Source organism: Phyllostomus discolor, chromosome 2, assembly GCF_004126475.2.
Source record: "Phyllostomus discolor isolate MPI-MPIP mPhyDis1 chromosome 2, mPhyDis1.pri.v3, whole genome shotgun sequence".
Taxonomy (NCBI): domain Eukaryota; kingdom Metazoa; phylum Chordata; class Mammalia; order Chiroptera; family Phyllostomidae; genus Phyllostomus; species Phyllostomus discolor.
In genome coordinates, this window is record NC_040904.2 from 215,383,463 (window position 1) to 215,406,249 (window position 22,787).

The following is a 22,787-nucleotide window of genomic DNA, read 5'->3' on the forward strand; positions in this document are numbered from 1 at the left end:
TGTCTATGTCGCTGCCGGCCCTTCCCAGAGGGCTGGCTGTCACGGCCTCCTGTCCACAGGGCAGCCACAAAAACCTTCCCAATATTTAAATGTGGTCATTTCGCTCCCGTACTTGAAACCTCACCCCGCCCCAGAGGCCCAGGGCCTTTGCTCAAGGTGAGTCCCCGCCTGTTCTTCCTTCCCAGAGGGACACCCCTCCCCAAGCCAGCGCACAGAGTTAGGCAGGGGTGCGCGCCCGGGAGCGGACATAGGCGTGGGCGGAGGAGACTGGGGAAGAGAAGCCCAGGAACGGCAGGCCGGCGGAACGCGATCCCGTGTTCAAGTTTCCGGCCGGGCCCCATTCGCAGAGCGCAGCGACGGGGGCGGGACTTCCGGCGCGGCGCGGAAGCAGGAGCTACTAGGCACGAAGCTGGCGGCGCGCGGATGCTGGCGGCGCGGCACGTCGTGTGCGCCCTCTCCGGCGGCGTGGACAGCGCCGTGGCCGCGCTGCTGCTGAGGCGGAGAGGTGAGGCGGCGCCGTCTCAAGAGCCCCGCGCTCCTCACCCTCCGCCTGGCCGTCGGGGCGCGCGGCCCGGCCCCCGCTGCCCCGGAGCACTCAGGCAGCCCCCGCGGCCGCCGACGCAGCGGGCGGCGAAGCGCCGACCTTCGGGCCGCGCCGGCGCGCGGCTGCTGGACCCCTGGCGCGCCGCCGCGGAGAAGTCCTTGTCCTGCCGACTCCGTGCGGCGGCATCCCCATGCGCTGCCTGCTCGCTAAGTGTCGCCTGTCCCCGCCGTCGCGCAGCTCGCAGACTTTTCCTGGAAAGCACTAGCGTTCCGTGCAGGAGCCGAGGTCCCTTCCCTCTAAGTGCTCCGTCCGCGGGGCCCTCTCCCCGGGAGGTTGCGTCCTCTGGGTGACCGTGGCGCAGCTTCTCCCACAAGCCTCCTTGGGCGCTGGGCTCGCGGAATGCGGAGTGAAGCAGGGTGCCCGACGCGGGGCCGGTTCTCTGCGAGATACCGGCGACACCTGCCGCGCAGAGTTACCGGAAACTGGAGGGGGGAAGTGACCTCGTACCTGCGAGGGGTATCCGCAGTGTCCAGCACCGATTAGGCACCCAGAGAACATGAGTGGCCGGTAGTACATGTCACTAACAACTGTAGCTTTTATGTGAGATGTGACGATTTAAAAATGCTAAGTAGGATTATAGGCCAACAGCGTTTATAATCCCAAGAAGGGGGGGGCCGGTGACAGCATCACAGAGGTGGTTGTGTTTGCGCTGAGCCTGGAAGGAAGAGTAGGGGTCGCAGAGCGAAGCGTTTCCCGGGCCAAGGCTGACACGGGCACAGGCAGGAGGGCGCTGGTGGGCCTGGCCCGAGGCCGGCGGAGGAGCACGCCGAGCCCTGATTATGGAGGATGTTGCGTGTGTTATATTGCTTTCGGGGAGAGAGAACCACCGATGCGAGAGAAGCATCGATTGGTTGCCTCTCATTCATACCAACCTGGATCCTAGCGCCTGGCCCCCATGGGGGATAGAGGTTCGAACCGGCAACCGTTTTGGTCACGGGATGACGCTCCAACCAACTGAGCCACGCCCACCCGGACAAAGAGTGGGTTTTAAAGCTGGGTGTGGGTTTTAAAGTTACTCATTCTCCAAACACTCTAAGGTCCTGTTCTGTGCTGGACACAGAGGTGCTGGGGACACAGGGTTGTGTGAGGCCCTGTCAGGTGCTTGGGAGGCAGAGGGGAGGCCCTGCTGACCCTCCGGGAGGGGTGCTCTTGCAGAGGGGGGCTTTTCGTTTGGCAGAGCTCCCTTGTGGAGCCTGTATCCCTTGCAGTTCTGCGCTAACCTTGTGGAGTCCCGTGCATGACACGGAGCCCACTGGGACGAGGCCGATTTCTCACGTGGGGCAGGGCTCAGGAGGACAGTGCAAGGCTGATGTGGGTCTTGCCAGTGCTTGGTTGGGTGGTTTGTCACAGCGGGAAAGGGAAGAATAGCTTATAAACTATATGCAGGTAGGACGGCCCTTACAATGAAATGACCAAAATTTTGTCTGATGTCTGAGGACTTCGTTGCTACATCTTGCACGGTAGCCAGAAGTAACTTTTTAAACGAGTTCACTCTTCTGAAGACTGAGGGGTGGTGTTTATTTGCTTTGGAAAACAGTTGACTTTCTGCTCTCTGCTCACCCAGCATGCACGCGCTCCCTCTGCGCGCCGGGCACTGTGCCGACGCGACTCGGGGCGGGGTCGCGGGGATGAACCAGGCCATCTTGCTCGTGTCTTGGAGACACATGCACACACTTGGGTGTGACGAGGGCGGAGGCTTACAAAGTGCTGCGGGGGTGGGGGGGCAGCTGGGGGGTGTCTAGGCCAACAGGGAGCAGCCGGGGCGGCCTGCGCAGGGGTGTGAATCTGCTCTGAAGAGGGAGGCAGGGGGTGCCAGGCACAGAGGCGCACGGGCACGGGGCTCAGAAACAGCTGCCTGTGTCCCCAAGACTCATGTCACATGTTCGCTCTCCGTGGCCCCCCCCCTCCGCCCCCCAGGCTACCAGGTGACGGGGGTGTTCATGAAGAACTGGGACGCGCTGGAGGAGCAGGGCGTGTGCACAGCCGACAGAGATTGCGAGGATGCGTACCGGGTCTGCCAGGTCCTGGACATCCCCTTCCACCACGTGTCCTACGTGAAGGAGTACTGGAACGACGTGTTCAGGTGCGTGAGGGCGCGAGGCCCCCTGGGCCCTTCCTGGGAGGGGCCGGCTGGGGCCCTCAGCCGTCCCCTGGAGCCTGTGTGGGAGGCCCGGCCCGGGCCCCACGGCGCCCCGGCTCTGTGTCCTGTGATGGCCACCGGCCAGCGTTCCCTCTAGTTCCTCCTGACCGTGAGATGAGGCTGCTGCCGGGGCAGAATGGGGAGCGGAATTGGGGTCTCCCCTGGAGGAGGCCCCTGCAGGTCAGTGATGGGGGGCTCTGAGCACGAGAGTTAGCGGCCCGCTCCCCTGTGCGCTCTGAAGACGAGGGAACACACTCGAGAGTACACACACTGAAAACCGAGTGCAGGCCCGACAGCGCTCAGTGCTCGCTCGGCACCCGGCGCGGCGCTGCGCTGGGGACGTGAAGGTGTGTGAGCCCTCGTCCTGTCTCTGAGGGACTGCCGGCCCAGTGCGGAGGGGGAGATGGAGGAGGAGGAGGAGGAGGATGCCGCCTTCACACCGGGAAGTGGGGCGTGGCACGTGGGGGGCCGAGAGTCTGCGGGGAAGCTGAGGGTTCGGGGTGTGGGGGGGGGGGTGTTGTAGACAGCGGTCAGGAAGGCTTCAGGGAAGGGGGGAGGCTCGCCCTGCCCTTGGAGCGGCCGAGGGGCGGAGGAGACGCTGAAAGTGGGCGGCACGAGCGCAGCCTGCTGCAGCCACAGGCACATGCGCCCTGGGACCCGTCGGCCTCCCCCTGTCTCCGCGGTGCGGCCCTCCCCCTCCGGGTCCCCACGGCCCGGCTGGCTGTGTGGTTGGTTCTTCGCCCTCGCTGATCAGTGGAGAGCTTGGGTGTCCATGAAAACTGTGGCCGCATGGGTTAGAAGCCCACGCAGCCCCCGACTCCGGGGGCGGCACCAGCGCCCCCTGAAGGGCGTGCTCCTCGTCCGGGAACGCCTTGTTGGCCCGCCTCCTCCCCCGCCTGGCCATTCCCGGGGGGCAGGGACCTGCCAGTCAGGGTGCCTCACCCGCTGGAAGCATCCGGCGGGGGCGGGGCCTTGGGAGCCTGGGGGGTCACACTGGGGAAGTGACCTGGGTTCCCAGGCCGAGATCGTGGACCAGCTGGCGGAGCCCCTGTGGGAGGCCCCTCTGTGGGGGAGGCGTCAGGAAGCAGGTGGGAGCGTCCCACCCCACACTCCCGTGAGCCTGCCGCTGTCGTCATGGCGACGGGCCGCAGCACCTTCCTTTCATACGCCTGCGTCAGTGGTTGCGGGTCCGGGGGACAGTGCAGCCGGCTGGAACCACGACGTGTTGGGTGGGAGCACGGAAAACCGCCGTGTGCCGCAGCGCCCCCGTCTGGCGGGGAAGCACAGTTTTGATGAGGCGAGGAGACGCGCTGGCCAGCGGGTGGTTTGTCTGTCCCGCGTGTCGTGTGAGGGCACGCCCACACCTGGACGTGAACAGTGTCTCTCTGCCCTTGCAGCGATTTTCTGAGTGAGTACGAGAAGGGGAGGACGCCCAACCCGGACATCGTCTGCAACAAGCACATCAAGTTCAAGTGCTTCTTCGATTATGCTCTGGGAAATCTCGGTGAGTAATTTGTGTTGTCTTTGGATTATCCGTTTTCTAAAAAAAAGGCGTAAGGTTTCCAGACACAGAGTGTGAATCTCGTAAACAGTTTCCTCTTTCAGGAGGAAAAGGAGCGGTGAGAACGGTAGCATTCTGGGTCTCCCTAAGGAGACTTCCTGGCGATGCGCGAACAGCAGGGTCGCTGGGAGGGGGACCCTTCCCCGTGGGCTGCACAGCTGGAAGGGGACAGGACAGCCAGGGGGGGGGGGGCGAGCCCACCTCACAGCGTCCCGAGGAAGGAGTGCTGGGTCCCTGGCCAGGGCCGCCCGCCCGCCCGCCTGCCCGCAGGCCAGCCTGGCGCGGAGCAGCTCCCGTTCCCTAGGTGGCCACGGTCAGCGGAAGCCATGCAGCCTCGGTGCAGGGCCCTGCGAGGAGTGTGGCGTGCAGTTCCTCGGCCACCCTCCTCTCTGCAGGTCCTGCCGAGACCTGTCCCCGCTTCCAGGAGAGGCGGGTCTGCCTTTTCCCAGACCTGACCCGAGTCTGCACCAGACCCCGAACCTGGGTCTCCGTGCCGGTGCTCGGCTCTGGAAGCTGTGAGGGCCCTGCTGCCGCGGACGGCTCGGCGGAGGTTTCACCCCTGCGTTTCTGCGTTCTCGCCTCCGTCTGCCCGCTGGGGCCACCCCTCCCCTCCCGCGGCCCTTCCAAACGCTGACTCGCGTGCTCAGACCGCCCTTCGGTGCGGCTGCTGCGCTGCCGGCATGCCCGGCTCTCCGTCCCGTCTCCTGCCGTCGGGGTCGCCGCCAGAGCTCGCTGAGCCACAGCACTGGCCCCTCGGTCTGTTTCGTCCCACCGCGGCTGCCCTGCCACGCCTGGCCACGCCCCAGGGACCCAGTGGTGCCATAGGGCCGTCGGCACCTCCGTGCAGTTAGCACCTGCGTGGCCCAGGTGGGGGCGGAGGAGGCCGGCAGATCGGATGTGGGTGACCTGGGCTGAGCGGGTGGGGACGGAAGGTCGGCTCATGGAGGCAGGGAGTGAAGACAGGCAAAAAAGAAGAAGGAAAAGTCCTGACAAGCCCGAGTGTTGGACGAGCTTCAGAAATAGGGCACTGGGCAGAGGGAAGCGCGGCCTCGGGTCAGCGTGGCCCCTAGTCCCAGACGGGGGCGGGGTCTGGGGCTCTGAGCCAGCCGAGCCGGCTGTGGGCCCCGCCTGTGCCAGTCGTCCCTGCCCCCCGAGGCCCGAGTGCGCCCTGTGGCCCCAGAGCGCCTGAGGCGGGCGGCCCCGCTGGGCTCTGCCCTGGGCGGGTCACGTCTGCCGGGCTCCGTTCAGTTCCGGCGATTCAGGAAGAGGGACAGGCTCGGTGGGGGGGTGGGGACCGGGTTGGACTTGAGTGAGTCTGCACCCGCGCCGTCCGTGAGCCGGGGGACCACTCGGGGTCATCACCGCAGAGCGCGCGTGTGACCCGGAGGGCGGGCCTGCTGCGGGCAGAAGACAGGTGGCGCCCGGGAGGCACAGACAGCTGGTTGGTGTGGGGGGGGGCTGCTTGCCTTTGGAGAGCGTGGCGCCCCCCCTGCCCCCGGCGCCCCGGCAGGGAGCCGCAGGTGGCCGTCTGTCTCGGGCCCTGGAAGGGGCTGCTGCCGTGCAAGCGTGCCCCCTGAACTCCCGGCAGGAGCGGCGCGGCACGGGCTAGACATGAAGGCTGGACGCCCGGGGCCCCGGGGCTGCGAGGAGGGCCCCGGTGCCACCCGTAGCACCCGCGGGTGTTCTGCAGGGTGCCCTCCCTGCCGGAGGGGCAGCCGGGACGGGACGCGTGCTCCCTCCTGAACGTCTCATTCGGGCAGCCCCCTCCTCCGCCCGCAGGTCGCCCTCTGTGTGTGTCTCACGCCGAGCTGGTGGGCTGCTTCGGTGAGCGCCGGGGTCCCGGCCCTGGGCAGCTGGCTCTCCCACACTGTGAGGGGCCTGTGGGTGCCCGGGGAGAGCTCGCCCTTCCTGTGCAACTCGGAAAAGGACCCGAGCGTGCGGGCGGCCCCTCACCGTGGGAGCGGTGGCAGTCACGGCGAGTGTGCGGAGGGGGTTCGAAGGGGCTCTGTTCAGTGTCCCCTGCCTGCCTCCGCCCACCCCGCCCACCCCACCCACACTCCTAAAGAGGATTTCAGACCTTGGCGCAGCGGAGGAGGGCTCTGGATCGGGGGGGGGGGGCTTCAGGGTGACTTTCCCCGTCTCTCTCCGTCCATCTGAAGAGCGGGGCCCAGGCGGTGTGTGCTTCTCCCCAGAGTCGCACGCGCTGTCCGTGTGCTGTGCACGCCCGCATGAGCGGCGCCAGCACGGCGGCAGTGGCGTTGTGGTGGACTGCCTGCAGGGCCGGTGCGGGCAGGCGCGCGGGTGCGAGCACGGGAGACCCAGCTCCTCCTCGTGCGGGTGTTTACGTGTTGTGGCAGTCTTTGCGTCACGACTGTACGCCTCCGCTTGCCGGCCCCCGTGCTGTCCTCGTGTTAAACGTGGTGGCTGCTCACGGTCTGTCCATGGTAACGTAAGAAACATGGAACTTCGTGCTCTTAAGTCTTTGTGTGTGCATCTGACTATTTCTAAAGCTGGAACGAACAAGTGAAAACGTAGTAACTATTTAAAGGTCTTTGAGATGCGATGACACCTCGGAGCGACGCCGTGTCACTCGACGTGCGGAGGCGAAGGGCGTTGGTGCCGGCGGCGCCTGGGCCACCCTCGGCCTCCTGGAGCACCTGGGGCCGGGCGGCTGGGGCCGGCGGACGCGAGCCGGAGACCTGATGTGTGTGTCTCCGACCCTCAGGAGCTGACGCTGTTGCCACGGGCCACTACGCGAGGACCTCGCTGGAGGACGAAGAGGTCTTCCAGCAGAAGCACGTCCGCAGGCCGGAAGGGCTTTTCCGGAACCGGTTCGAGGTCAGAAACGGTGAGCAGGAGCGCTGGGCCAGGGCTGGCTGGCCGTCAGCGTGCAGAGCACTCGGAGCAGTGGCAGAGGGTCGTCGCGGGAGCACGCCCGCCGGACCCCTGTGGGCTCCAGGCAAGCCTGCGTGGCCAAGTCCGGGTGCCGGGGGGTCCTCTGCCCCAGGGACCTGCAGTGGGGCCAGGGCGGGGGCCCTGAGCCGTGATGCGTACCTCGTGGCAGGCACTGTGAGCTGGCGGTCTGCAGGCCCCCCAGCATCCGGGGGAGCATTTGACAGCGGTGATTGGGGTGCCACGGGCCCTGTTACGACCTCCCGAGGCGTCCAGGGCTTGAGACCGTGGGACCTTGAGTGTGGCCCGGCCATCACAGCAGCGGCCAGGCCTGGAGCCCTGTTTGCACGTCAGTGTGTGGATGTCCAAGGGGCGGGTGCCCCTTTCCAGGACAAACACACACGCCGGGCAGCGGGCGGAGGAGCTGCTGGCTTGTCCTCGAGCTCATCTGCGTGTGGAAGAGTTCAAGGTCACGTCATGTCTAAGTGAAGGGCAGATGGGCGTGGAGCCACGTCTGTGCGAGGTGTTTGGGTGGCTGTCGGGCTGGGGAGGGTTAGCACTTCGGCACTCAGCTGCCTGGCCTCACTCTGCAGCCCCCGGCCTTGCCCTGGGCGTCACGTGCACACGCACTGGTCGGGCAGTGCACCCCGCCCCCGCCCCGCCCATGGGGGAGGAGGCTTGGGCGGTGCCCCCGAGGGCAGACCTGGCTCCCAGCCCCGTGCTGCGGGGCTCCGCCACCCGGGCTCCTTCTGCTGACTGGGCCTGCGGGGTCCTGTCCCCTCTGTCCCAGCCGGTGTGCTGGCCGCAGCCGTCGTGCAGTGGACACTTTGTCACAGGAGTCCCGAGTGTGACCAAGGTCACTCGGCTCCATGTCCCTTTGTCCGCTCCCCCCTTCCCCCGGCAGAAGGTGCGAGCTGCCCCCCAGGGCCCGGGGCCTTCGGCTGCTGCACTGGCCTGGGGGCTCTGCGGCCCCGGCCTGGGAGATGACAGGTCCCCAGCTCCTCCTCAGGCACTGCCTGCCCTGCCCCTGGGCACCACCCACCCAGGGGACCCTCACACGAGGTAGACGCAGCCCTGAAGCGGAGCCCTGCCAGCTGGGAGCCCCCTCGGGGCAGCACTCACCCAGGAGCCCGGGGCTTCAGGGGGCTGATGGCTCGTTGCCACGCCGAGCAGACGGGCCCGCCCCCTCCGCGGAGACAGACGCTCGGCCTCACAGAGCTCCCCGTGCCCACGGGCACGGAGGTTTCCCCGCCTGGGCAACATGTGTTTGCCTGGGCTCTGCGGCGTGGTGAGACGCCGCGCTGCTGCCTTTGTTCCCAGGCTCGCCGAAGCTTTTTGTTTTGCTCTCCCTCGGTTGCCCTGGAGACCGGACTGGGGCCTCCGGCCGGAGCCCCCGGGAGAGTGCACGGTGGCAGAGCGCCCGGCCCCTCGCTCGGCCGGCCCGCAGCCGGGACTCCGGGCCTCGTCCGTGTGTCCAAACAGACCCCGCACCTGTGCGGTTGGCGGCGGCGGCGCCGCGGGGCCGTGGCAGCAGAGGTGCAGGAACAGAGCCCCGGGCAGGAGCGGCTGCGCCGAGAGCTCTTCCTTCCCGCGGGCTGGGCTGCCGGCGCTGGGCCCCAGGCAGCCGACTCCGAGCTCCTTCACCGCGACTCAGAGCCGCGGGAAGGCGCACACACACACGGGGCCTGGGCGGCCGTGGCTTTGGGACCAGAGGCGTTGGGCCGGCGGCCTGAGGGCCGGCCGGCGGCCCGGGCTCACCTCTCACCTGTGCCTGGCTCGGCGCTCCGCGCCCGAGCAGCAGTGGACTGGAAGTCGGGCGGGCAGCTCCGTTCTCCGCCCGGCCGCCCTCTGCCTGCCCTGTCTAGCCAGCCGCTTTTGTCATCTGAGCTCCAGTCTCCTGGTCGGTGAGCTGGGGGTGATTCCACCCACACAGCTCGCGTGAGACCCAGCAGCGGGGTCAGGGTGGAGCGTGTGAGCCGCACACAGAGAGTGGGCATGCGTGTGGTGTGCTCTGGGCACAGCGTGTCCCAGCTCCTCGGTCTGAGAGGTGCTGGAGGAAGATGCGAGGCTGAGACCATGCTGGGGATTGCCACGGGCCGCCGGCCTCCCGGGGTCCCGACAGCGGCAGGCCTGGCACTTCTGTCCTGGGTCGGGCAGGGCTGTTCTGGCCCGGAGCAGGGACGGGGTCTCTTCTCCGAGCCCTGCTCCTGGGAGCCGAAATCTGATGGGTGCTCACCGGGAAGGAAAGGCAGGTGGCGTCCCGGCCTCCGAGGGGGCAGCCTTTCCCGGGAACCACACCCGGAAGTGAGTCCCTGCCCACGGTGTGGCTCCGCACCCCGAGGTTGTTGGGCGGCAGCGGGCCGCCCGGGCCTGTGAGCTGGCCGGTCCCCTTAGACTGGTGTCAGTGGGACGCTCCGTCCGTGGAGACACTGCCCTCCGGAGCGCGGGCCGGAGGGAACCTCCCCGTGGCGCCCGTCGTCCCGTCTGGTTCCAGCAGCAGGTGCATCGGGAGGGAGACGCCCCTGCAGCCGCCGAGGGGCCCCTCCAGGCCGCGGTCAGGCGGGGCGGGCCCTGTCCCTGCGGCGGGCTGCAGCGCCAGAGCGTGGGGCCGGCCCCTCCGCCCGCACAACGTCTCCTGTTCTTCCCTCTTGGCAGCGGTGCAGCTCCTCCAGGCAGCCGACAGCCTTAAAGACCAGACCTTCTTTCTCAGCCAGGTTTCCCAGGAGGCCCTGAGGAGAACCCTCTTCCCTCTGGGGGGGCTAACCAAAGGTTTTGTAAAGAAAATAGCCGCTGAGAACGGACTCCAGCACGTGCTGCAGAGGAAGGAGGTAGGACGGGGCGGCGCTGGGCCCCGCAGCAGCAGCAGGAGCAGCAGGCCTGGGCTCTCCCCCGCCCGGCTCGGCCCCTCGGGGTGGACGGCTTCCCCGGCGGCTCCGGCAGCTCCTGGGGGTGCTGCTGCCCCGGCTGCCAGGAGGGAGCCAAGTGGTCGGGCCTGGGCCCCGAGACCCCAGGGAGGAGCCGCTGGGCCTGCACCGACCCCGTTTCGGTCTCTGTCCTGGGGCCGGGAGGGCCTGCGGCTCCCGGGTGAGGCTCGGGGTGGGAGGGGCCCCGGGGCCCAAATGGAGCAGGCGAGGGCCATTGGAGGTGGCCCCCAGCCCCTGCTGGGCTCACGGTGCCCCCTTCCCTCCAGAGCATGGGCGTCTGCTTCGTTGGCAAGAGAAACTTTGAGAACTTCATCCTCCAGGTGAGCGCTGAGCGGGGCAGGGCGGGCCGGGTCCCGCCCGGGCTGGGTCGGTCGGCTGACAGCGTGCCGCCTGTCTTCCAGTACCTGCAGCCTCGGCCCGGCCGGTTCGTCTCCATAGAAGACGGCCGAGTCCTGGGAGCGCACAAAGGTGAGACGCCCCTCAGCAGCCTCGCGCCGTCAACCCGGAGTTGGGGGGTGTGGGCAGCCTGGAGAGTTCGGGCCCACCACCCCGTCCACGTTTGCCCGGGGGTCAGAGCGGGCGGCAGGACCAGACGCAGACGAGACAGGACGGTGGGGGCGCGGCAGAAGCCTTCACGGGGGGCGTGTGTGGTGCTGAGGCGGTCTCTCTCCCGGCACCGCAGCCAGGAGAGAAGGGGGCGGCCCGACCCGGGAAGACCCCGCCCTCTGGGCCGCGGGTTGGGTCTGTGCCGCGGGACGGTGTGCCCTGCAGAGAGGACACACCAGTGGTGGGGGGGGGGGGGGGGGGGGCGGTGTTGGGGGCTCCCTGCCTCTCAGATGGTGGTGCGAAGCGACGGCCTCGGGTGTCCTGTGTGGCGGACACTGCCCCCTCCTCAGCAGACGGGGCTGGGCACTGTGAGCCTGTGGGGGGAGACCGGTCAGGGCAGGGCTCACAGACCAGCGGGAGGACGGCCCAGGCGGGGGAGCGGCCGGGCTGTGTCCCTGGGGCCTGAGGCGTGGGTGCGTCCCGACCTCACGGGCGCCTGGCCGGCCGGGAAAACCAGGGCTGAGTGCTGCTTGGACACGGGTGGCCCTGCAGACAGCTGGCCTGTGGACCCCCACCTCGGTTCGGGCAGGCGGCTTCCCCCAGGGGAGCGGGGCCTAGATGTCGCAGCTCCCAGAGCGCCGGGCATCTCCTAGACGGGAGGAGGAGTGGGCGCTTCGCTGGGGGGGGGACTGCAGGTGCGCCCGCTGCCGTGGCTCCAGCTGTACCGAAGGGGGCGCCTCTGACTCCCGCAGCGGCCTGTGCCTGCGGGAGTCATTCCCGGGGAGGGGACCAAGGGGGTGGCCTTGCCACCGGTCTCGTGATGTTTGTTGAGGGTGGCGCCCAGTGGCAGTCCGCCCCCCTGCGGTTAGTGCACGGGCCGGGGCACACCTGTGAGACCCACAGCCGCACCCGGGGCTCGGCGGGGAGGCTCCCGCGGCCTCCGACGGGGCACTCGGCCGGCCTTCCGAAGGCGCAGTGCCCGCTGCCCGTGGCCCCGCGGCTGCCTCTAGCGGGGCGCCAGGGACGCCGCCCAGATGCGGGGGACGAGGCCCGGCCCCCGGCCCGGCCCTGGCCCCACCCCAGGGTTCGGGGTTGCAGACGGGGCCCGCCCGCCTCACTGACGACCATCTCCCCGCAGGCTGGTTCCTGTTCACGCTGGGCCAGAGGGCCAGGATCGGCGGCCTGCGCGAGCCCTGGTACGTGGCGGAGAAGGACGGCGCCACGGGCGACGTGTTCGTGGTGAGCGGGCGGCCTGCGGGCGGGCGGGCAGGGCCGTGGGCTGAGACGCGCGGGGCTGGGGGTGTGCGTGCGCAGGGCTGCCGGGGCCCTCCTGGGGCGGCTCCCGGGGACGGTGCTGAGGTCCCTGCCAGGCTCTCGCCGTCCGGGTCACTCTGCTAACCGCCCCGTGGTCCCTGGGAACGGGTGCTGGCCCTCTGCGTTTACAGAAGGGGGGCTCGGAGGTGAGTCCGTGTACGCAGGCCCCATGTGGGGCAGGCAGCCCAGCCTGGGCGTGCCCGTCTCCAGGCCTTCGCTGCGGTGGGCGGCGGGACCACGCCAGTCCCGCCAGGCCGCCAGGCCGGAGCCGCTGCCGCCCGGACACCTCCTCCGAGCCTGAGAGCTTCGCATCCCACAGGGGTGCTTGACCCCCCACATGCTTGTCCCTGAGCAAGTCTCCCGGCTGCTGGGTCCTGCCCCTGAGGGGAGGCTCGCTAGGTCCCAGGGGGCCGGCCGCTTGGAGGCAGCCCACCCCGGTGGCTGGGCTGGGTGGGCCCCTGTGGGGGGGGGGGGCTGTGCCCCAGGCAGGCTGTGGGGGGCGGGGGGGCCTGGGACTGGGAGGAGGGGCACTGAGTGGTAAGGCCACGGGGTCGGAGCGCAGCAGCTTGCCAAGGGACCGTGACCTGTGCCCCCGTTTTCTGCTCTGCAAAACCGGGGTCACGGGGCTCCCGAGGGCCCTGTGGACGTCCATGCGTGTCTGCTGTCAGGGTCACAGGGTCACCCGGGGACAGCGAGGTCACAGGGTTACCGGGGACAGCGAGGTGGCTCTGGGGGGCCGCCCTGCTCAGGGCTGCAGGGCGTCACCGCCTCCCGGCCCCGCCCCGCAGGCCCCCCGCACGGACCACCCGGCCCTGTATAGGGACCTGCTGCGCACCGGCCGTGTGCACTGGATCGCCGAGGAGCCGCCCGCTGCCCTGGTCCGCGACAAGATGATGGAGTGCCACTTCCGCTTCCGCCACCAGATGGCGCTAGGTGACTGAGCGGGAGGGATCTGCCTGCGGGGGCCAGATTCGGGCCGGCCTGGGCAGTGAGGCCTGGGGCAGTGAGGCCTGGGGCAGCGGGCCGTGGTGTGGTGGGGTGGGTCATGTGATACGGTCCCCACTTCCCCTCTGCCCACGTGGGTGACAGGCCTGGGAGGCTCGGAGGCCTGGCGGCCCGGCTCAGCTTTCCCCTTCCCGGATGTGGGCGGGTCCCGGGAGGTCAGCGAGGGGCTGGGGGTCCAGGCAGGTGGGCCTGTGGCCTGTGACCTGGGCTGACCACACGGGCCAGGCCAGCTCCCCTCCAAGGGCCCTGTCCCCCCACAGTGCCCTGCGTGCTGACCCTCAATCAGGACGGCACCGTGTGGGTGACGGCCGTGAAGGCTGTGCGGGCCCTCGCCCTGGGGCAGGTGAGTGAGTGGGGGTGCCCCCGGGGGCCCCGGACCAGCAGGCGGGTGGGGGCCAGCGGGCTCCCTGCCCGAAGAGGGGCACCTCCCTTCCCCGGGGCACCTGGTCCCCGACGGGACAGGGGGGTATGGGTGCTCAGGTGCAGCGTCCTCTCCCCCCGCCAGGCCCCCGCTGACACGGCCCCTCCCCCACAGTTCGCCGTGTTTTACCGCGGGGGCGAGTGCCTGGGCAGCGGGAAGATCCTGCGGCTGGGGCCGTCCGCCTACACCCTGAAGCGGGGCCAGGGCCAGCCTGCAGCCGCCACGGAGGGCCCCGGCGACGGCCCAGCCTCCAACCCCGCAACCTGAGCCCTGGAGCGGACACGGAGGAGCAGAGCCTGGGGCGCCGGGCAGCTGGGGGCCCGGCCGGGTCTGCTGCCCCCCAGGGGGCCTGGAGGACTTGCCCACGTGGATTCCGTCTCAGATGCCCTTCCACAGGGCTCCCCGTCCCTACCCCCGGGGGGGTTCCACCCTGGAGCACCTGGAGGGGCCGGGGGGCGGGGGGGGCTGCAGGGACAGTGTTGAATAAAATTTTTGTCTGGCAGGTGGCGTCTGCTAGCAGCCTCTTGCGGCACCGGGTGGGCAGGAGGCGGGTGGGGAGGCCAGGGCCACACACACTTGGGACTGGCCTCGGGTCAGCTGGGAGACCACCCTTAAGCCTGGCGCCATGCCCCCCCACCCTGCGGCAAGGGGCTTGCAGGTGCTGGGCCCTGCGGCCCCACAGCTGGCTCGGTGTGGCCCAGTGTGGGGGGACAGGCCATGGTGTAGGGGAGCTTTGAGAGCAGGCGCTGAGTGGGACTGACAGACGGGTGTCAGCCCAACCCCCAATGCCTGGGCCCAAGGACCCCCACCCCGGCCCACCCCCAGAGCCTCACACGTGCTGGGCTCCTGACAGGGCAGGGTGGTCAGGAAGCCCCGGCTGCCCCGGGGCAGGGACAGTGCCCACAGAGGAGCCTCTCCCCTGTCCCTCCCCGACTTCGGACGGGAGGGTGAGGTTGCCACTTGCGGAGCTGAAGCCCCTCCCCCCAGCACCCCAGACCTGCTGTGCCCCAGCCCATCCACTCAGGCCTCACCCAGCAGGGCCTCCCGAGGGTGGGGAGTGGGCCAGAGCCACCCCGTGGTTTCCAAGCCGGTTGCTGAGGCGCTCCTGGTGAGGACGGCCGGGGCGGCCGAGGGCAGGGCTCAGGCTGCCGCAGCCCCACAGCCTGCTGCTGGGCGGGGAGCAGGCACAGCTTGGCGTCCACTTTCCACAGCGTGCTGGGCGGTGGGGATTGGGCGGCCAGCAGTGGCCCCGGTCCCCGGGGACCGTCCGCCGGCGTGCAGGCTGGGACTCAAACGCTGCCTTTGTTCCGCCAGCGTGGGGCCCAGGGCGCCGCCCGGGCTTGGGTTTCCCGGCTCGCCGCCCTGGGAACGGAGGTCTGAGCGGCTGCCCCTGTCCGGGAGCCTCCAGGGTGCCCACCCCACTCTGCATGGCCAACCTCAGAGCCACGGGCATGGGAGCGGGAGGGGGGGTGCCCTTCCAGCCTCGGAGGGCTCTGCCTCCAGCCTGCCGGGCCAGCCAGCGGATCACGGTGGAAGGAGGGGCCCAGGCCTGCCACCGCCCCCAGGCCCTCCGGGCCCCCCTCGTGGCTGGTGCCGGGCAGCCTCTCAGCCGGCAGTGCCGCCCACTCTGCTGGGCACCTCGCACCTTGCTCCCCCAGACGGCTGACCGGACCCCACTCAGGGAGCGTTAGCAGCTGCTGTCCGCCAGAGGGCGCCGTCGGGCCAAGAGTGTCGCTGGGGCCTGCAGCTCCTGAGCTGGGCCTGCAGGTGACCTTCGGGAGACCCTGGGCAGGCTGGAGGGGCTGGGGCCGAAAGTGGGACCCAGGCCCCTCGGCTGCCACGCCACCACCTCCTGGCACCCACTGGTGTGAGCAGGGAGGGAGATGGGGGGGCACTCTGGTTCAGAGCTGATGCGGAGAGGGGGTCGCCCTGCACCCTGCCCCGTTTCCGGAGTGTTCTCCAGGAGGTGGGCCCTGGGGCTGCACCCGGAAGGCCCTTCCCCGGCCCCCCGCCAGCGCCGAGCCCCGGCCTGTCTTCTGCCCGCGCCCACGGCCCCAGAGCGAGCCCAGGTGTCTCCATGACCCTGGTCTGCGGGGCGGGGGGGGGGCAGTAGGCCACAGCTGGGACCGCGGAGGCAGCCGGCACCCCTGCAGCCGGGCCGGGGGCCGGGCTGTTTCCGGGGTGGCGGGGCTCGGCATGGTGCCCGTGTGCGGACCGAGTTACGGGGTCTGGCTCGGTCTGGGTCCCACTCGTCCGCAGTGGCCCTGTCTGAGGCGGTGGGTGCACTGTGTCCACACAGGGACGCCCAGCCCGGCTGATGCGCCCCCTCTGCCAGGCCCACCCCCCCCCGCCCAGTCTGTCCACGTCTTCCCGGCGAGCAGGGCTTCGGGGGTGAGAGCTAGCCGGCCCCGCTCACTGCTGAGCGAGCGTCAGCAGGTGGTGAGGGAAAAGCAGAACTTCAGTGATCTGTGGGTGGGGGGGTCCCTTTTTCTTGTTCCCAGATTCTGGGGCTGTGAGGGCAGCATCCGGGGGGGGGCCCCCACGAGAGGCCTGGGGAAAGGGGGCCCTGTAGGCTGTTCAGTGGGGGGACCCAGGTTTTTCTCTTTGCTCTAATCCCCCGAGCCGGCCCCAGCTGGGGGGAGTAGAGTGGGTGTCGGCGCAGGTGGCCAGGACTCCAGAGGAGCCCCACCTGGGGGCCACGGGCCCAGACGGGGCCTCGGGCGTGCACGAGGGAAGCCCCGGGGGGCGGGGCGGCTGCAGGGGTGGGCCCCCTGGTTTCCGTGTGCGCTGGCTTACCCCCGGGCTGGGGCGTGCGGAGCAGCTTATAAGACTTTGAGGCTTTGAAACTCAAACCATGACCGGAAACGACCCTCCTCTCCCCCGCCGTCCCAGACCTGGTGCATGGCAGGCCGGCCGGGCCCGCGGTCCTAACCCACCGGTGGTTCGCTGCTGCCGTGAGCAGAGCGATGGCACCTGCCGCAGGGCTCCAAGGACCGAGTCCCATGGTGTTCATGGTGCCGGCTGAGGGCCCGCTCCGGGGTCAGGCGGCGAACGAGGAGCCGGGAAGAAGCCAAGCGAGGGGGCGCCGGGTTCCCACCCCCGGGAGACCCAGGCGTGCATTAGGTTGTCAGACGTGAGAGCGGCTGTTGGGGCCGGGCCCACGCCGCACAGGCGGGCGGACGCTCCGGAACCGCGAGGAGAGCTGGGCGTCCTCGGCCGGGGAGCCCGGCGGGGGTCTCAGGACTCAGGCTGTCGACGGCTGAAGTCCAATATTCCGGGTGGGCTCAGCAGAGCAGAGGGGCGGAGGGACGCGCCAGTGAACACGCAGATGGGTTACCAGGAGTGAGAACAGTCTGAAAGGCAGGGCCTCGCTGGCGTGGCTCGGTGGATGGAGCACCCACCGGCCTGTGAACCAAAGGGTCACCGGTTCCATTCCCAGTCTGGGCACCTGCCGGGGTTATGGGCCAGGTCCCCCGGTAGGGGGGCGTGGGAGAGGCCACCACACATTGATGTTTCAATCCCTCTTTCTCCTTCCCTTCTCCTCCCCTTCTCCTCTGAAAATAAATCTTTTTAAAAAAAGATGGAGAAACAGAAAAACAGATGAGAAGAGCCCAAGGGTGGGGAGGCAGGACCAGTGGTCTGACAGTTGTCACTGACACCCGCAAGGACAGGACAGAGGTGCAGGGGAAAACACCGAAATAAAAGCACTGGGCAGCATTCCCCAGCTGGGTGAGGGGTGCACATTCAGAGTCCCCAGGAACCCCCGGGGGGGGAGCATGAACCGGGTTCCCGCCCAGGCCCTGCGCCCCCGGGCCTGCCGTCAGCACCCTGCTCGGTCCCGTCCACGGCGGCCCTGGGGTGGGGGTGCGGGTGCGGGGGGAGACCAGTCCAGCAGAGGCACAGATTGAAAAAATCTTAATTTATTGTAGACATTTTTCTCATTCGTGATGTAATTCCAGTGTTCTGAACATTAATAAATATACATTTTCTTAAAAAAAACAAAAAAAAATCCTCCAGTGTCTGAGCTCTTAGAGTCTTGTCACAAAAATAGGTTTACATCTTTCCTGTCTTCATGAAACCGACCGCTGTTTCTTTTTTGGTAACAATTCTATCGAATGAAAAACTACACCCCAAGAGGCACAACCCACGGAAACGGAGAGTTCAAAGACGCAAACACACGAAAACCTGCCGGTACTCAGGAAACGCCCCACGGGCGGCGAACAGGAGGCACCGCCGTCCCGTCTGCGGAAGGCCCCGCACCTGCCCGGGCACGTGTGTGGTCCACGGGGGCAGGAGACCGGGGCTGGTTTCACCTGTGCTCTGCACGTGTGTCCACTCACACGGCCCGGGACCCGCTCACGTTCTCGTCAGACTAGCGTGGGGGCGGGGGCGGGGCCGGGCTCTCCGCATTTCCCTGGGCTTCCCTCCCGACGGGGGGGGGGCTCCCACTGGAAGCAGCTGGCCGTGTATTTGGGCACCTGACTTGAACCACAAAGAAAACACTGGAATAGAACGTGTCTGAAGGACTCCGGGCCCCGTTCCACAGCCCCCGGGGCCACGCTGGGCGCCTGCCCACCGCGGGACGGTCACAGCTGCCCCTTGGCGTTCGTTTCCAGAAACAGCTCAGCAACCACCGAGGGGGGGGGCGGCGGCTTTGTCCCACTGCACAATTGGCCGTTTGAAGCGAAATGAAGTAATTGGTCAGACTGGGGGGGTGGGGGCCCAGGCTGCCTGGAGAGCCTTGGCATCTCACGGAGCTGAGGGCTTGGCAGGGAGGACTGTGACGTCCTGGAAGGCCTCGTCCCTCCCTCTGAATCAGGGACGTGTGTGCACGGTTTGAAATGCCACCGCGGTCGGGAGCAGAGTGCCTATGGAGTCCCCCGCCTGCAGAACCGGGCCCTGGGCGGGGGCCAGGGAGGCCGAGTGAGGGGCGCAGCCAGGGGAGGCCCGGTGGGAGGGTCCCGGCTGTGTGACGCCTGCACTCCACGCCGCCCTTGGCAGCGGGGCTCCGAGAGTCCTGCCCCGGCCGGAGCACCCCATCTGGGATCCACGGCGGCCCCCCAGCCACAGACGCTCGGCGAACTCGGGCTGCGTGGGTGACGCCTGAGGCTCCTTGCTCTTCGGGGGAGGCGGCCGAGGGACCTCTGCCTGTGGCCTCGGTCCAGTTTCTTTCCTGACACCCCTGCCCTGGATTTGCTGGGGCACCAGACGCATCCTCGCACGGCAAGTTCAAGGACCACCATGCCCCCTGCCCTGTGCAGATGACCCCACGATACCACTGCACGGGCCCCCCGGCACCCGCTGTCAGTACAGACACAAAATGCAGACGGGTTTCCGCCTTCTCACAGTCCCGTCGGACCCACAAAAGCACCTACTACGCCTGCTCCACAGGGGGCACACGACCTGCTTTAAGACAAGGCGTGCCTTCCTAGCGGGCTGCTCAGCGCAGCCTGCTGGCCGGGGGCCCCAACTGCAGGGAGGTGCCCACATGGGCGGGCGGGTGGCCGGGCTCTGCTCCTCCGTCTGTGCCTGGTGTCCCCATACCCCAGCAAGCCCCGCCTGGTGGTCCCTCGCATGCACGGCCAACTCGGCCCCGCCGGCTCTGGTGCTGAGCCCTCCCCTGGTGAGGCCGGCGCACGGCTTTGGCTCCGTCCGCAGTCCGAGGAAACAGCCGTGCCGGCCCGGGAGTCCACGCCTCCTCGTGCCCTGTGGCCTTTGGCATTTGTCACAGGCTCGATGGCCCCGAGCCCCTGCAGTGGCCCAGGGGCCAGGCCTGGGGCTGCCACGTCAGAGACCCCCAGGGCCCGCTTCACTGTCCCAGCAGCGGCCCCTCGGGCCCCGCCGTCCAAGGGCGCCACGACGCAGCCCAGAGGCCTGGGCGGAGGTGAGGGCCGGTCTCACGGTTTCCTGATGGTTCAAATTGAAGTTTCGTTACTGCCTCTGCGCGTGGGAAGAAGCCACCAGGCAGGTGGGGGGTCAGCAGGGTGGCCTCTGCCCCCAGGAAGCCCAGGGCGGGGCCAGGTCCCACGTCACGTAAGGGCAGCACCCCCCACTCCAGGGACGGGGCTCCCCGGGGGCCCCTGGGAGTGCAAGCCCGTGCGCGGACAGCTCCCCGGGCAGGAGGCCGGACAGGGGTGGCCGGGCCTGCACCCCGACCGCCAGGGCCCGTCTGAGCGCCCACGGAGCCAGCCTGGCACCACAGCTCTGGCGTCAACACCCAAACTCGCGTTTCAATCGCTTGGAAGACGCCCCTTCCGCCCCGCCCTCAGGGTCTGTAGGAGGGAGGGGCCGAGGGGACAGGTCAGCAGGCTGGTGTGCAGCCTGTCACCCCCTGAACCTCAGTCCCCTCGACCGTAAAAGGGGGCAGTCACCACCCCAGCCGCCCAGGGCAGGAAGTCCGCCCACCTCTGGTCAGTTCCTGGACCCGCACTGGGGCCCGTGGCTGGGGCCCCTCCCACCGAGATAGCCCCGCCCCCCAGGCGCCCCCTGGGCCCCTGTGCCTGGGCTCCTGGGTCTCAGCCACACGTTCGGGCCGCTGACCGCTGACCCTGGACGGCGCGCAAAGGGAAGGCTGGCTGGCGGCCGTCCCGCTGCTACTCACTCTGAGTCCGAGCCGTGGGCCGGGGCGCTCCCGGCGCGCACGTTCATGGCCACCCCGTTGAGGTGCTCGCGCCCGGGCTCCCGCCGCGGGGTCTTGACGGTGATGGCGCCGTCGGGGCCGTGCACGCCGTCGCTGGAGCCCAGGGAGGACGAGCGCGAGGACGCGGGGCTCTGCTCGCACTCGGCCAGCTTCTCCCGGAGCCGCGACTTCAGGGTCTTCTCCGTCAGCGGCGGCGGGTAGGTGACTTTGTTCTTCAAGATGCCTGGGAGGCGGGGCATGGAGAGGGGGACGGTCAGGCTGACCCGCGGACTGCGGCGGACTTGGTGGTGGGGGGCTGGGGCAGGGGACGATTCCTGGGGGTCCCCGGAAGCCCTGCGCCCCCACTGGGCCTCCCTCCCTGAGTCTCAGCCCCACGTGGTGAGCCCAGGTGGCCACTCCTGCCTGCCAGGGCCCCAACCCTGTGCCCAGGACTCGCCTCTGTCCCACCCACCTTACCCCAACCACATCCAGCAGGCCCCGCCCCGACCCGCCTGGCCCCACCCCATCCAGCAAGGCCCTCCTCCTATCAGGCCCCACCCACAGGCCCCACCCATCCAGCAAGCCACGCCCCCGCTCCCAGGACCAGGGGCTTTCGGGACAGCGGGCCCTGGCCGCCCAGAGGCACCTTTTCTCTGCTCCGGGGGCTGCGTGGGGGGCGCGCCCGCAGGCCTGGGTGGGCCGCCGCCGCTCTCCCCGTCAGGGGGGCGCTCGCGGCAGTGGTTGCCCTGCTGGTCCAGGTGGAGCTCCACGCTGACCTTGGTCTCCACCTTCAGGGGCGGCTTCTCGCCGGGCTCCTCACTGTCACTGCCCCCCAGGCTCCCGTCCGGCCAGTCGGGAGGGACGTGGTTGGGCGCGGCGTCCGCTGTGGCACAAGGAGCACAAGGGCCACCGTCAGCGGGCAGGGAGGCCCGGCGCTCAGAGAAGTTCCCGGCCGTCCCTGTGCCCGGGAGCGTGCGCCCTGAGCAGCCCGAGCCCTGGGGGGGGGGGGGACCAGGCTCAGACAGGGAGGCCCTGACAGTGGGGTGTGGCCCCAATCCCCCACTGCACCCAACCCCTGGCGCCTCTGGGGGCTCCCCCACCCCGGCCACTCGGTGGGTCTTGGCAGTGAGAGCCCCCAGAGAGGCCCGAAGACTGCCCGCCTGCACTCGGTGGCCACGGGGAGGGCCTCCGACCTCCGCTGCGCCGCCCCCCATCCCGTCCTGGGGGACAGGCCTCGCCTGCGGTGCCCGCCCTCTCACCTTTGGGGGTGCTGTGGACAGGGCCCCCGGCCGGGTCCCACTTGTCCTCGGCCTCCACCCCGTCGTCCTCGCTGTCCGACGAGCGTGAGGAGGCGTAGGAGCTGCTTTGCTCGTCCAGGGACAGCTCGCTGTCGGAGTCCGAGTCCTGGCCTGCGGGCGGCAGGGGGGCGGGGCTCAGGCCAGGGGGTGGGGCTTCCTGCCTGCGGCAGAGCAGGGACTCCCGGTTCCGCGCATTGGGCTGCAGTCTGGGGAGGCGGCATTGGGCTGACAGGGGCCACCCCCGGGGCACACGCACCGTGGGGCTTCTTGGTGCTCCTGGGGGGGAAGGACGAGTCTGGCTCCCGGGGGCCGCCCCTCGCGGGGCCGGAGGTCACGCTCAGCTTCTGGCCAGCTTCATCCCTAGGGGGGTCAGGGAGGGGGGGCTCAGCACCCCTGCCCATAGGGGCTGCGAGCTGTCGCCCCCAACTTCACCAAACACCTGCTGAACCTGCCAGGACGGCCACGTGGGCTCTGGAAGGTTCTCTGAGCGCACTGGGAAGCACTCGTGAGCTAGAACAGCAGGGCGCAGGCGACCAGGGCTGGGACCCCCCCACCCCCACCCGAGGGGCAGCGAGGGCGACGCCCGGGCCCCACCTGACAGTGCTGTCCAGCGAGGCGGTGGACTCGCCCAGGGCCGTCCGCAGCAGGTGCGGCTCCTCGCTGTAGGTGGTGTGGCAGTTGAGGGAGCGCTGGAGGGTGAGGGAGGGGCGTGGTCATTGGTGAGCCGGGACCCCCAGGGCAGAGGGTGGCCCTGTCCCCAAAGCAGCAAGCCCCAGGGCCGGGACCCTGGCAGTGCCCCGCCGGGTGCAGAAGCAGGGGCCGTGCCGCAGCCGGGGGGGGGCGCCTCCCACCCTCAGCCACTGCCTCCGGTCGGAGCCCTGGCCCGCTGGGCCCTGTCCTCCTGAGACCTTGAAGAGCGGACTGTGACCGTGACAGCCCCCATCTGATCAGGCTGACGCCACGCTCCGGGGACAGCCCAGCCCTTTGAGAGGGGCACAGACAGCTCGGAGCTGTGTCTCCCCCCGGACCCCCACAAAGACCCCTGGTGAGCGGCGCAGCCTGGCCCCCAGGCCTGCATGGGGGAGGGGGGGGGCCCCGGGCGCCCCTACCGTCAGCAGGGTGGCCCTGGTGGCGGCCGAGTCGTCCGGGTGAGGCTTTTTCCCGGACAGCGCCCCCTTCAGGTGCTTGCGGACCTCCCTGTTGAGCACGCAGTGGAACAGGAGGACGAAAAGGCCCTGGGGGGGTGGGGGGGTGGGGGGGGCCAGGTCAGGAAAGCGGCCAGCGGGGTCTGGCCGGCAGGGCCCCGGGGCTCGGCCTCCCCCTGCAGGGGCCCTGCTTCCCCGGGGGCCTGCCAGGGTGGTTAGCATTCGGGGACGGGAGGGCCCATCCCAGGCTGCGGGAGCCCCCGGAGTCCCCCATGTCACTTCTGACCACCTTCCTGGGGAGCCCTTGGTGTGAACGGT

The 22,787-nt window shown here is 69.4% G+C and overlaps 2 protein-coding genes across 3 annotated transcripts in view; one reads left to right on the forward strand and one right to left on the reverse strand.

Moving 5' to 3' along the window:
- Positions 1–378: 378 nt before the first annotated feature.
- On the forward strand, positions 379–13,885 carry TRMU (tRNA mitochondrial 2-thiouridylase). Of its 2 annotated transcripts, none has more exons than XM_028533280.2 (11): positions 379–505; positions 2,522–2,687; positions 4,142–4,248; positions 7,031–7,153; positions 9,853–10,025; positions 10,388–10,441; positions 10,523–10,589; positions 11,806–11,906; positions 12,770–12,914; positions 13,247–13,329; positions 13,522–13,885. In XM_028533280.2, exons 1-11 carry the CDS (start codon positions 424–426, stop codon positions 13,672–13,674), a joined length of 1,254 nt encoding a protein of 417 aa, XP_028389081.1. In that variant the 5' UTR covers positions 379–423; the 3' UTR covers positions 13,675–13,885. The 2 variants fall into 2 exon arrangements, with proteins under 2 accessions (XP_028389081.1, XP_035875646.1); XM_036019753.1 differs by lacking the exon at positions 379–505 and adding an exon at positions 1,043–1,120.
- Positions 13,886–18,777: 4,892 nt separating this feature from the next.
- The window catches only part of CELSR1 (cadherin EGF LAG seven-pass G-type receptor 1), a 93,092-nt gene continuing 89,082 nt past the window's right edge, over positions 18,778–22,787 (reverse strand). Inside the window, 7 exon segments of the mRNA XM_036019754.1 lie at positions 18,778–19,347; positions 20,009–20,270; positions 20,673–20,909; positions 21,286–21,435; positions 21,581–21,684; positions 21,919–22,013; positions 22,434–22,559. Coding sequence (XP_035875647.1) covers positions 19,323–19,347; positions 20,009–20,270; positions 20,673–20,909; positions 21,286–21,435; positions 21,581–21,684; positions 21,919–22,013; positions 22,434–22,559 — 999 coding nt within the window. The 3' untranslated portion in view covers positions 18,778–19,322.

What these genes read in the sequence shown, in the direction of transcription:
- TRMU (XM_028533280.2), top strand. Translation starts at nt 424, where the DNA reads ATGCTGGCGGCGCGGCACGTCGTGTGCGCCCTCTCCGGCGGCGTGGAC. An exon ending in ACGTGCTGCAGAGGAAGGAG is followed by an intron (nt 10,026 to 10,387) that starts GTAGGACGGGGC and finishes CCTTCCCTCCAG; the next exon opens with AGCATGGGCGTCTGCTTCGT. An exon ending in CCGCCACCAGATGGCGCTAG is followed by an intron (nt 12,915 to 13,246) that starts GTGACTGAGCGG and finishes GTCCCCCCACAG; the next exon opens with TGCCCTGCGTGCTGACCCTC.